General features: G+C 41.8%; 1 protein-coding gene across 2 annotated transcripts in view; it reads left to right on the forward strand.

Moving 5' to 3' along the window:
* Positions 1 to 1258: 1258 nt before the first annotated feature.
* LOC143136247 (sodium/potassium-transporting ATPase subunit alpha-1) overlaps positions 1259 to 14010 on the forward strand; it is a 31090-nt gene continuing 18338 nt past the window's right edge. The window contains exon 1 of one of the 2 annotated variants that reach the window (XM_076296849.1): positions 1259 to 1276. In XM_076296849.1, coding sequence (XP_076152964.1) covers positions 1274 to 1276 — 3 coding nt within the window. In that variant the 5' untranslated portion in view covers positions 1259 to 1273. Of the gene's footprint in view, positions 1277 to 11194; positions 13972 to 14010 lie in introns of those variants that run through there. The other variant, XM_076296848.1, reaches the window with a different exon arrangement.

Here is a 14010-nt window from a genome sequence, read left to right on the forward strand (position 1 = left end):
GGTCTGCAATACTGGAAGGGAGAGTCTGTGTCTCTGTGTTTGTCATTTTTGGCATTGACAAGAGTTGATCCGTCAGGTGTTGGATTTGCCTGGTGAGATTCTTCTCTCTCTTCTCAGCATCCTCCTTCACTTTGGCCAGCTGAGCACGGAGCACACTGTTCTCCTGTTTGAGTGTCTCTAGACTTATGCTGAAGTCAGATGCCAGGACTGTGGTCTTTTTTGAGCTGTTGGAGTTCCATTTTGAGCAGCTGCATAGTGTTGTCTGGGAAGTCAACTGGGAACAGCTCTTCAAAGGACTCCAGGTTGGCTTCATTACCTTGGATCAACACTTTTCCTTTTGTGTAGTATGTGATGGTAAGCAGAGGGTCATCCTTGTCCAGATGTTCATCTTTTTAACAGCACATCTGTTATTTAAATACATGAATTTAATTGGGTCATACACTTTACCCCCATCCCACAATTTAGTAGTCTAAAATAGAGCCCTTCTTGCCAAATAGAATTAAACGCCTTTTTAAAAACAATGAAACAAGCAAATATCTTGCCATTTTTTTGTTTGGTGAACATGTTTATTAATTAAGGTGTGGAGCGTATAAACCTGATCGATGGTATGGTGTTTTGGAAGGAAGCCAAATGCTCCGCCATCCTGTTCATTTCTCCAGCAGTGTCCCTTTGGAGCCTATGCAGGTCGTTTGTTCCTGTGTGGATCACCAGACATTCAGGGTTGTTGAGTGTCTCCTTCCTCAGCAGCTTCATTGCCTGCCCTGTGGTGTTGCAGTGTTTAGACAACACTCTCTTTCTGGGAAAAAGCTTGTTTGTGTCCAGGAATTTCCCATTTGAGTCATTTAGCAGGACCACTTGTGGGCCTTGCTCTTCAGACCGCATGGAGGGAAGCTGGGATGGGTAGAGCTGACTGTTGGTAGGTGACTGTGCAGAGGTTTCAGGAGTTGGGTCAGGAGGTTCCAGAGTGTTGCTGGGCTGGGTGCAGAGGAGAGAAGGTGAGGCTGAGACAAGGCAGGGGTCTGCAATACTGGAAGGGAGAGTCTGTGTCTCTGTGTTTGTCATTTTTGGCATTGACAAGAGTTGATCCGTCAGGCGTTGGATTTGCCTGGTGAGATTCTTCTCTCTCATCTGCGGAAGTCAGATGCCAGGACTGTGGTCTTTTTTGAGCTGTTGGAGTTCCATTTTGAGCAGCTGCATAGTGTTGTCTGGGAAGTCAACTGGGAACAGCTCTTCATTACCTTGGATCAATACTTTTCCTTTTGTGTAGTATGTGATGGTAAGCAGAGGGTCATCTTTGTCCAGATGTTCATCTTTACAGATCTTTAATCTGCCTCCTGAACCAATGCCCTCACTGAATACATATGGATAATAGTTGCATAGAGTATCTTTCCAGATGTAAATGGAGGGGGTGAAGAAAATTATGTTGTTTTTCTTTCTTCCTTCTTTCTGCTGAGCGTAGTCGGTGAAGAGGACCTCCGGATTTTCATGTAGTGTCTTCACCTTGTGTTTCTCCCTGGCTGCTCCACTTTTGCATTTATCTGGGTATTCAATTTCCCTGCTCTTTTCTCTAAGAGCTGTGCTCTTTTTTGCTGTCTGTTGGGTGTTTTCCATCATCAGAAACAATCCTTTTCTGTTAGCTTCTTCAGTTAGCTATTTTAAGGCAGTTTCTCCTTTGAAATGTTGGCAACAATGGCAGTTGATGATTAGCCTTTGATGGCTATGTAGATGTTTTGATTTGAGAAACATGATAATAGGGGAGAACCGGCACAATTGTAACACTTTTTTATTTTTCCAATTCAAACTCGATTTACACAAAGACGATAGACTTGAGAGATGTGAAATTTAACCAGAACAGAGTCGTACATGTCTACTCCATGAAAGTTGAAACAGAATTTAAAAAATATGTTATAGTTTGTGAATAATTTAACTTAACAGCGACATGTACCTTTGTTACAACCTTGACACAGCCATAAAAAAGTGCGGTACAGTTGTAACAGTATAGCGTCATGAATGTTACAGTGCTAAAATCGTGAATCCTATAACATATTTTAACACAAAACACTGCTGGGTTAAACAAAGAGCATCTGTTTTCATATAAAATCAACAAAAAAAGTCCAAATGTATGACTGTTATAGCTAATTTATTGCATTATTGATTAGCCATTGCAGACCATATGTTACAGTGTTATGCTAGCTCACAATAACCTTTAAATATGCTTATTTTGGCCATATCCACTTGATAAAACCAGTAAATATAGTTGATAAACTGCTTATTTCTTACATGTCTGAAGCATTTGGTCCAACAGTGATATTTCAAGTTGCTGTGTTAAGTTTAATTGGGTGATCGTGGCACAAAAATCATAATCCATAACTCGCAATGAGAATGTTCGCGCATGCGCAATAAAATCAGTTCATTTTGCCATAGAGACTGGTGTTACAACTGACCCGCACAGGTCATGTTTTTATTTTCATTTAATTGCATTTGCTGTGACTATATAAATCAAATGGCACTCATGTTAACTTGAAACAGAGGGACTGAAGGATGACATGTGATTGAAGTCCACACGCTCAAATTTCACGAAGCAAACTTAAACAAACAGTTGCGGTTAAAAATAAATAAAAAAATGCTTGAATTTTGCACCTTTTTGCTTAATATCTCTGGTCGTATTTATAGTAGACCATTCATATTTGGATGGCTGTAAGATTATACATAATTACATGATATGTGTCTGTTTACGTTTCCGTAGCTACACCATATCTTGAGAATAAAACACTGTTACATTTGTACCGCTGTTACAATCGTACCAGTTCTCCCCTACTCTCCTTTTAAGATATTTCCTCTTCAATTGTTGGTTATTATTGTTGTCACCTCTTCTTTAGAGTCTTTTCTGGATGTTTGTTCAGGGTTATTTTTCAAAGTGTCCAACTTTTTTAGTCCATATTTTGAGATGATTTCAGGAGCTCATTTTTGATGCAGCTTTTCATTAGAATTAGAACTTAGAACCTCTCTCTCTCTCTCTATGTCATATTAATTGTCCTTGCCCTCGGCTACACATGCATGTCTTCTCTTTTCACTGGAGATTAATCAGTATGTGTGTGGGAAGCTGCGGATGACTCAATTAACTTTTTTCACTCCACCAAAACAAAATTTGTCATGCACTCCCCTCCACCAATTTCCAGATAACCTCTCTGACCCTTACACTTACCAGTTTAACTCATGTCAAACTATCATTGTAAAATTGCTACAGGGTCAAGCAAGTGTTTCAGTCACAGATGCTAGAATCTTTGGAAAAGGCAGATCTCCTCATAATCGGAGCTACAAATCTTTGCTCTGTCTTTCTCTCTCTCTCTCACACACACACACACGCACACACACACACACCACACACACACACGTACAATGAGAGAGAAATTAAACTTGAATGTTTAACCCGTTAAAACATTTCCATATGTACTGTGTACTTGGACACCATGCTGACTCTGTGGGCTGGGTTGTGAGTTGACCAGGGCCTTGAGCACGGTATCTGTGGGCTAGAGAAAGCAGAACGAGCTATTCAGTGGTCAGGCACCTCCCAGATCCCGCACTCGCAAAGGAAGGTTGTGACCTCTCCATGCCGCCGCCGCCTCTGTTTGTCCACCAACAACAGACTGAGCCTCCACATTCAGGGCATCGGGCAATCCTGATGTCAGCTGGGCCCGTGCGTCAGTGTACTGTAAACGCGTGCAAACACACACACACACCCACACAAACAGACAGTACGAGTAGTCTACCACCCAGTTGTAGCCTTTTCTCTCTATCATTTTCTCTTTCTCTCTCTCTCTCTCCCTCTCTCTCTGTCTGTCAGGCTTTTTCGAAAAACAAATATGCTTTACTGGCATGCATGTCACTGTTGCCTAAGCCAGATTCAATTAAATTCAAGTGAGCTTTATTAGCATGACAAATATTTTTGCATTGCCAAAGTAGAACATTTAAACATACATTTACATTTAGAGAATGCTTGGAATACAGTGCATGGCAAATAGATATGCATCTAACATTAACAAAGAAAGTGGTGAATGTGTATGTGTTCTCTCTCTCTCTATCTGCCCTCCCTCTCTCTCTATCTCTCTGTTTCATTCTCCCTTTCTCGGTTTACCTTTCCTCACTCTCTCCCTAAATCAAAGTATTTATATGTTTCTCTCCAGCCAGACGGATACTCGTCATATGGGCCTGTTCTGTGTAAGAAATCACACTCCCCATGACACACACACAGACACACATACACACTGTCCCAGTTATGGCTCCTCTCTCTCCCTTGCTGTCCAAATATTTGGACGTAGGGGTTTGTTGAGCCTGACTGCAACTCTCACGTTGTGGAGCACATGCCTTCTCAAACACTGCCCTAAACTCCATATACTCCAACTTCAAACTGGCGCCTATACTCTGTATATGCCATGAACATTTCACACAGGGGTGCAGATCAGGGAGACGTGCATTCAAAATGCATTGCCATGTATTTCTTATGAAACCCCGGCAGTTGCCATCAGCATAAGATTTTCATGACTTGAAAAGATTCAAGAAACGCGAGGAAGTGGATAATAAAATGAGCTTCAGGGTGAAGCATACATCGTCTCCTTCTGAGAGGCTTAAAAAGCCCCAAAGCTGCATATTCCACTTGCATAACAAAATGATAATTAATTATGAATCCAGTCATGAGTATCACTGGCGATGAGCCCAGTAATGAATGAATGTTGTTACACACTGAATGGTCAGTGTTGTGGGAGCTCTTTGGTTTGTACTGTAGGTGGCTCGTGTTGTGACGCCGCATTCCTTCACACTGCTGGTGTTCTGCCAGCCGCCGGGTGCTGAACTCCACAAAGACCTTCAATTTTTTTTTTTTTTTTTTTAAAACGACCCACTAATCCTGTTTAGCGTTGGCTGTTCCGTTACCCTCCGTGATTCCCGAGTGCAGAGAAACATCAGAGAAGCTCACCTCCTTGCAGCAGTGTGTAAAACAGAGTGCTCCTCTCTCCTCTCCATTCCTCGTCGACCCCCCCCCCCCCCTACACACACACACACACACACACACACACACACCTTCGCAGTTGACTCCGGAGCGGACTCTCACTGGATCAGGCCCGGAGCCCAGACATGCTCTGCAAACTGGCGTCGGCAAAAACCTGTCATTTCCTGCGGTTCTGCACTGCTCTGCTCGTCACAAAGTCCACCGGAAAGAGCGTCCACCAGAGGAGACGAGAGGAGAGCGAGAGAAGGCCATAAAACCTCGGAAATAGAAACGAGGACATTAAGGCCAAGATTGAGATCACAGGGCATTGGCCAGCGAGGGCTTTTATTGTGGCGAGGGCTGTAAAGTTTCATTCCAGCCCAGGCAGCGATTGCACGTTGCGCTGTCTCGAGGAGACTTCAATGACTCCTTCGCTGCGACTTTAAATAACATCTCCATCACTCAGATGGCATGCTGCGAGGTTGCTGCTCGCTTGGCAGCCACACTGGCCATGGCAACACACAAGAAAAACTATTTTGAGATGGAAGCAAAGGGATAAGCTCTATTTGCTGAGAAAAGAGGGCTATTTTGCATGCTATTAAACAATCATGCCATCACTTAGTCCCCACTGGGTGAATATGTATTTTTTTAAGGACCCATTAGGATATGTACGTATAGTGACATTTTCCCGTCACTGCATTCATATCGTAATTCCCGTGCATGTCTAAGGAATGAAATTCTTTGAATCTTTGTGTGTGTGTGTGTTATAGTTTTGCATGGGTGAGTGTCCACAGTGTACAGTTTGTTCTAGTGTTCTCTCCCCTCACTGAGTGAGGACAGTGCCCCTTTTGTGCACTCCGCCAGTGGAGCCTGGCAGAGCTCATTATATTCCTCTTTTTTCTTCCTTCCCTCCTCCTTTTCTCTTTTCCATCTCTTGATTACTCATTTCTATCCTTTACTCATATTCATCAGCCTCCTCCATCCACCTAACTGGGCAAAATTGGCACCTGAGGGGTAATGTCGTCAAGGGCTATCACTTGCTGTGTGCTGGCGGTGACAAAGTGGAACATGTTGCCAGGGGTCAGCTCAGACATTTTAAGGCATGATCCAGCTAAGAAGCTCCACATGCCTGGTTGCACTGAAAATCTGTCCTGAAAACCTCTACTGATGCCACACTGTCTCGGCTCATTCTTGCTTTCTCCCACACACTCTCTTCACTCTCTCTTTCTCGTTGGCTGTTTCCTCAGTCACCATTCTATTAATCTCTCTCTTCACATCTCTCTCTCCCTCTCTCTCTCTCATCCATCTCCCCTGTTTGTTATTCTTCTCTCGATCCCTCCCCACATGATGCAGGTATTCTGGGATGAGGGGTCCATATGTCTGATTCCATGCCCACATGTTTTGTTTTGCTTTGTTTTGTTTTCGTATCTTCTTTTGCTTACACTCTGTGGTTGGCCAGCTCATCTGATCATTGAGCTCATCGCTCAACGATTTGAGTTGATCCTCCACTACGCTGGCAGAGCTCGGGAAAACTGGAGAACCCTGCCAGAGTGTCCCAGATGTGGCCGACTGATACTTCTACAATCTTTTCTTCCAGTAAATGATCCAGTCGAGGCACAATGAATGTAATGGGCCCGACCACAATAACCCCATGCCCAAGGGCGCTGAAGAGTCAGAGGACAGAGGAGATAGAATGGGGACAGATAGGAAGACCCGAAATGGGCTGCAAGATGGATATGTGCAGAGCCCAGTGGAAAATTAGAAATAATGGACAACCAGGTGCATGTACACAAGGAAACTGTTGAGTGGCGTTTTTTTTATACTGGCATCATATTGCTGAAGCTTTTTTTTTTTTCTAGGTGCCTTTTTGCTAGGTGCTCTCAACCCATTCCTCCTTCATCACTCTGTCTTTAATCTTTCGCTCTTTCTTTCTCTCTCTGCCCATCCCTCCATCTCTCTCTCTCTCTCTCTCTCTCTCTCCCAGAGAACAATGACATCTCACATGCAGCACTGAGAGCTCACACAATGGCGCCAATGTGTGCGGGACCCTGGCATAACGTGTGACTTGGACTTTGGGAGTGACAGAGCAGATGAAAGAGATAGAGAAAGGGAAGAGAGAGGGTTAGAGAAGACAAAGGTACAACAAATAATTATTTGAGATGCTGTACTTAAGCTAATCTGGCAAAGTGAAAAGGGGGATGACTTAATTACATAGCAGCACCCGCATTGTGCAAAAGGCAAAACATTGGATATGCCAGGTAAATGATAGGTGTTGGTGGATTCTCCCAGGAAGACATGTAGTCTCTATCATTCTCTCATAACAGTAAACCGTTTGCCTCTGCCTTTATATGGCCTCTTTTTATGGCCTTTTTACTGCTGTGTCAGTGCCTTAAGATGAACTTTAACCCCACTGGCACCAGTTGGACCTGGCTTTAATGTCTGGCTCCTCACATCTGCCTTCTGCAGCAAAGAAGGACAATGCTTCCTACACTGAACCGTTCTTGGGTTAACCATTAAACTCTATTGTGTATCAGAATGATATGGTGTGTTAGCGTCGGCTAAAATGGAATTCATTTGGAGGGCCAACAAATCAGGACACACCTCAGCTATCGGGAAGACCACTTCATGGAGGCTCTGGCCTCCTTCACCGTCATTATGTTTATCATTCTGTCATTTTCTCTCCGTCTCTTCTCCTCCCTCCCCCTGCTCTCTCTGTCCCTCCATCACTGACATGTTGCTGTACTGAGGGGGAGATTGGAGCGAGAACAGCAGACATGCTTTCAAGCACTGTCTGCCGTCTCACTTCTCTCCCTGGAGAGTGTGCTTGATGCCAGCTCTTTTGTGTCAACAGTCAGGAAGTCAAAGACAGATCAAATGACGCAAAGACAAAAACAGGTAAGTTTCACGAACAGCTAAGAACAGGAATTGGAAGTAGTGGAGAGAGGGTAAGTGAAAGAGGGAGAGAGGGAAAGAGAGAAAATGAATATAACATGGCCAAGTAGCTACACTAAATTTGACCAAACACTAAAAAGGAGGGGGGGGGGGGGGCTTAAGAAAAAAAAGTCTCTCCACAGTTATATGTTCATACTCATCAGAGCTGCCAACATTGAGAGTGAGATTCATTCATTTGATTGGCTCCACGCCCACGTCAAATGCGTGAGGGTTGGCAGCTCTGATACTCGTGCTTGTTAGAGCTGCATCAGCCAGTGTGCAGGAGAATGATCAACCCATCCCCTCCTCCACTACCCACTCACTGGGCCCATCCCCCACACTCTCTCGTCCAGCTCAACTCTAGTATGCTCTGCTGTCAGTGACTATGTTATGCCTTTTCTGGCTGACCTGAAGTAAGTAGCACACAAGTAATATGCAGTGTTCCTGTGTCTTTGTGCAATTTTGCATTTCATCTCACATATACGTTTGATTCATTTTTATTTTTATTGTTAATCTAAAAGGAGTGATGATTCAAAGTATGTGGATGAAGCAAGAAACACATGTGAGAAAGACATTGAATAGAGCTACTACAAAAGCTACTGACCAACAGTGACTGAACAACAGTGTCCTTTCTTCCAGGAAAGGCATAGAGTTACTGGGTACAACCTCCGCACTATCGTTTGGAAAACCGGTCGGTCCACTTCCCCAGTTCCCCCTCTCCAACAGAAACCTCAGAGTTAATGTGTGTCTGAAACTGTGGCAATATTGTTCCATATTAACTCATTGAGTGCCAAAAACGTAATATTACGTTTTTCCTTCCCATGCGTTGAGTGCCAAAAACTTAATATTAAGTTTTTAGCTTTTTTTTTAATTACGAAACTAGACACTCTAACACACCTTATATGTGATTTTGGGAACTCTGTGATGAATGGAAATTAAATATATGACGATCGAAAACTCATGAAAACGCAACATCTGGACATTTATCTGGACGTTTGATCTTAACTCGGCTTTTGATGGTTGCCGATTTGTTTCGAATCAGTCACTGATTAGCCAGTGACATGCACGCCAGGTCAAAATCAGGTCATTTATTTTCGTGGGTTTATCACTAGGTGGCAGGTCTCGTTAGATCTCTTCCCAGAAACTTTGCAGGCAACACTTCTCAGGTCATAAAAGACGCAATATCTCCATTTCTAGAAAAAAAACAGGGATTTTGATGAAAACTAGCCACTGTTTAGCTTGGGATTTCTCAGGAACAGAGGCGTGTAGAAATACACGGTTTGCACCCACTGAGAGCTTAAAGTCTCACCTTTCAAACGAGCCATTGTATGTGTTCATAGCTATAACACATCAACAATGGTCTAGATTGCTGGCACTCTAGGACAAAGCTTCCGAAAACAGCTTGGCATTCAATGAGTTAAGTTGTGTGTCCGCATACAGAAACAATACCAAAGCCAGACCACAATGTTAGTATTCATCAGTAGAAACCACACTTCTCCAAAAAAAAGGAGCTTCATAGAATCAGCAACCATTATGACCTTGAGGGAGAGAAACTGGAGAAAGAAACTAGACAGACAACCATTTGGTAGTCAACATGGAAATACATTCAAAGAAACAGCGAGTTAGCACTAGCAAGGCCCATGCAAATTACCCATGGAGTCTTTCTTGAGGGGGTGTGGGTGTCAACACAGATAAGCGACAAAATATCCAAATGATTATCCTGAAAAAGAGGATAGCATCAGAATAGAATATAACATCACTACTCATCAACAATGAAAAATTATATACCATCCACACCCTTTGTGTTCTTTGTTAACAATTTACCTGGAAGCGTTTATACATTCTCGGAGTCCTCAAAGGAAATGTCTCTGAAAGCTTTCAGGGCATGTAAATGATTTTCCACCGAATGAGTGCAGAATGACTTGACAAATTCTCTTGAAATTAATATTCTGTTTGAGGGACTGCTATGCCAGTCAGGCAAGAACTGTTCTAGCACAGTTAAGCCAAACAGCCATTCAGATCTGGCCAAGAATATGCCCGTGTAGTCAAAGACTGAGGAGTGAGTTTTTCCTGTACCTTTGCTGAAGTATTGTTTGCTCTTAGTTTGATACATTGTTCATGTTCCTCTCCTCAGAGTGTCCCTAGAGATGTAGACAGGCTACATCCACATCACGCCAAAAAGTAAAGTGTGAAGGGCATGGCATCACTATTACTGTCAAAGATGCATTCACACCTAAGTGAGTGTGTAAGAATGAATATTGTTGTGACAACAGCTGGATGTAACTCCAGCCCCAGGATAACCTTGAGATGTCCTGGGTTAGATAGATAGAGATAGATAGATACTTTATTGATCCCCAAGGGGAAATTCAAGGGTCTTAGTAGCATACAGACATCACACACAACATGCACTTACAGCAGAAATGGTAAACATAAGTATAAGTATAAACATATAACTGAACTCCACTGTACAATAAAGACAGTAGAAGATAAGAAAGATAAGACAACTAACAAAACTAAATACTAAATACACTATATAAATTAAATTAAGAAAGTCCCATGTGCTTGAGGGTGATCAAGCATAAGACGCTTGTAGTGACAGGACCGGGACTGGTAAGGTTGAACCTATGCCATGTTTCCTTCTTTGAAATAAGAAACCCAAAAACCTCTTTGTATCCAAAGAGGCTTACATGTGTCAATTATAACAAGGGGCAGTCTCCCCAGAGCAACTAGGGGTTAAGGTTAACGGTGGCAGTCAGGAAATGAACCCACAACTAACCCAGCTCCTTAGCCACTATGCTACTACTGCTACCAGCACCCAAAGTAAACCCTGTGGCCTTTGAGACTTAAGACATACAGTACTTAGAGAATCTTATTAGTGGGTGTTGGCTGTAGTGTGATTTCAGTATGGCCCTCCTGAGATATTAACTGTTCTTTATGACTTCATCTTCACCTTACAGATCGACGCTGGTCAGTGGCCTCACTTGATACATGGTTGACATGGTTAGCACATTAGGCATTTACACTAATCTCGCAAAAGCGATGTGCTTGTTGGTGTAGACTAAAGCCACTGGTATGCCTATGTGGATACAACTGTGCCGAGCTTAACATTTGTTAAGATATGCATTCCACTGTTGTTAAGCCAAATATCAAAGCACCTGTAGGCAAAACATGGACTCTACAGTGTGTTAATTTGTCAGGTGCCTCTCAATCACCACATGCAACACTTTGTCTATCAATCTTATAATCTAATTCATAATTCAAAATCAAAATATAGGTATACTTAAAGGTTCCATTAAATGTATATCAAGTCAGTGGTGACATACCAGAGCATAAGGATGGTGTGTAAGGAAAGTTCTCATCTCATAAACAGTGACATGTTTACTAAACACTATCAGGTTCAGCCCCACCCAGCCTACACACACACACACACACACACACCTCCTTCACCTATTCTAAATCCATAATAAAGCAAAATCACTACTAAAGCCAGGTCTTTTCTGAAATAGTCTTTACCTCTTGCTCCCTGAAAGCTTTTTTGTTATGTTCATTGTCATGCTTGCTATTGTATATTGATTCACAGTATAGTGCCAAAGTCTATTAATGAACATTTCATTGTGATTTACTCATTTTTTATAAAAGCATTTCTCTAGTCTCATTCATATTTATTAGACAATCTGTATAAATTACCAAAGAACACAAAACAACAATGACACCAACATAAAATAAATAAATAACATAGTAAGAACAAAATAACATAGCCGCAAGCAGTGATCACTAGTTGTACATGTACTTTTACTTGTATATACTTACTTCAGGAGTTTCAAGACTGGCTTACTCCAACATACTAGCAACTAGCATCACCAGAGTCATCGACCTTGATGTGTCCTTTGGAAGCCATAAACTCCTTTACGACTCATTAAGTTATTACAAAAATGGGTGGAGAAAGGTCTGACCTTGAATTTGGCGTGTTTTCAAAACATTACTTCCACCAGTACATTAATGACTTTGTGACTGTAATACAACCCAGAGTAATGAGTATGTGCTGACAGCTAGTGAATTCCTGAACTTTCAAAGGTTCCACGTTGCACAAGGATACACATTGGCCGAAGATGTAAAGTACAACTATTCCTTAGCAAGCATCCCCCAGGGATTTCTTTTCTTTCTTCTTTCTTTTACCACGGCAGCCAATGACTCTGGACAGGCCCCCAAACCTCTGGTCCATGTAAGAGGACAGCAACTTTCAATACACCTGATCGGTGGAATATCCAGTGGCATAGAGGATTCTAGGCCAGATATCTCATTGTATGCCATTCAAAATGGTTGTATGGAACTCAGTTAAAGAGAGGCAAAAGGGTCTGGAAAGGCTTGCCTTTTCCAGAGTAGAAATGGCTAGTTGGTAGAGTTTGGAAAAGGGCTGTCCAATCAGCAAGGGCGTCAAGGAACACAGTTTGCAGTTACAAGTGAAGTCCTGTGACCAACATGATATATAAATGTGAGTATAAAGTTCTAGGCCAAGTCCTTCCTTTGTTCTTAAAAAGTGCTGTTCACAGAATCCATAGCAAGGTTAAAAACAGCACAATTGCAGTCACTATGACTGCACAAAACATCCTCATAGGGGATAATGACACATACTCTGACGTCAACAACAGAAGATTGTGGTGTACACTCTGATGTACAAGCCAAATATCAAAAGTCTTCCTAGTTTAAACCTCAACACTGAGTTTCTCAACACCTTCACCCTGGAAAGAATTTGGCAAACTGTCAATTATCAGTGACCTAAATCATTACAGAAATATATAAAGTTATGATGTTGAAAAATATGGGTGTATGTGTGGACTAGGCCTTAATTCTTTTTGGCTCATCTTCACTCATATTACTTTCAGATATGCCTGGTTAGCATCCAATTATCCTGTGGGACATTTACATAAAACTGACAAAAGTTGTGCTGCTGATGTTTCTTTGTGTGTTGAAACCTTAAACATGTTTAAGATCACTGATTCAAAATAACATCTCTTTTTGTGAGCCTATTTCTTCCAGAGACAAAGCTCAATGTTACAGTAATGATTTTTGACCCATGTGTCTCATATTTCTTATTTAGATTTAGAAATAGCCTCCCTCTTGTCTCAGCCCGAGTTCAACTAAAGTTCAACTAAAGATGCTCTTTTGTTATTCTTCTGCTTATGTTTCTCCTGAAGGGGGTTTAGGAGAAACAGATCAGAATTCAATAATCTCTAAATAAGACCTGATTTATTTATCTCAGACAAAGACAAGACTGTTGAAAGCAGAAATATTTTCATCTGGGATATCATGTTGTGTTGTTGTATCTGTGTTGTTGGTAGGCTAAATATAAAAGCAAAGGTAGCACAAATATGTCTCTTTCTCTCTCTTCTCTCTCTCACACACACTCACACACACACACAGACACGTCCACACTTCATAAGCCTATCCCACGTGTGGTATGTTAAAAAATATTTTTGCTCAATGTTTTATGAATTTAAGTAAAAGATGTGACCTCTATGGAAACAAAGGGCTTATTTATTTCACTAAAACATTGTCCACTAATACGGTATGTTACATTATATAGGTGAAGCTATGCCTATACTTTCCTGTACAGGTGTGGCTTGGACTAATCACAATAATCACTTAAAAAAAGTTTTATCACAAAACACAATGCCTCTGTTGCCACAAGTTCTGGGGAGCATGCAACTGACACGCTGACTGCAGGAATGTTTACCAGAAAAGGTCAAGTACTCACTAATCCATATTTTTTTCAGTGAAATATACATTTGAGTGAAATAAATCATTTGCATAGAACTCTTGTTGTTTTTCCTCTTTAAGCAACCTATAATCCAAAAAAATAACACAGTCATAATTCTGATGCCGCAACCCACCTCCATGCTCCATGCTCCTCCCAAAATGTGGCACCATTGCACAGGTCAGGATATATAAATTACAGAGAACAAGGCTCCTCAACCCAGAGGGACCTGTTTAGGGAAAGCAGCCTTTTACCCGTAGAGTCCAGACATAAGACAGAGCCTACAAAAATGGGCCTGGGTGTAAGTGACTTCTTTATTTTCTTTATTTACATTTTAGTA

Source organism: Alosa pseudoharengus, unplaced genomic scaffold (genome assembly GCF_046254945.1).
Source record: "Alosa pseudoharengus isolate Yale_2024_CS ecotype anadromous, Long Island Sound unplaced genomic scaffold, YU_APseudo_1.1 YU_APseudo_1.1_scf_20, whole genome shotgun sequence".
NCBI classification, from domain to species: Eukaryota; Metazoa; Chordata; class Actinopteri; order Clupeiformes; family Clupeidae; genus Alosa; species Alosa pseudoharengus.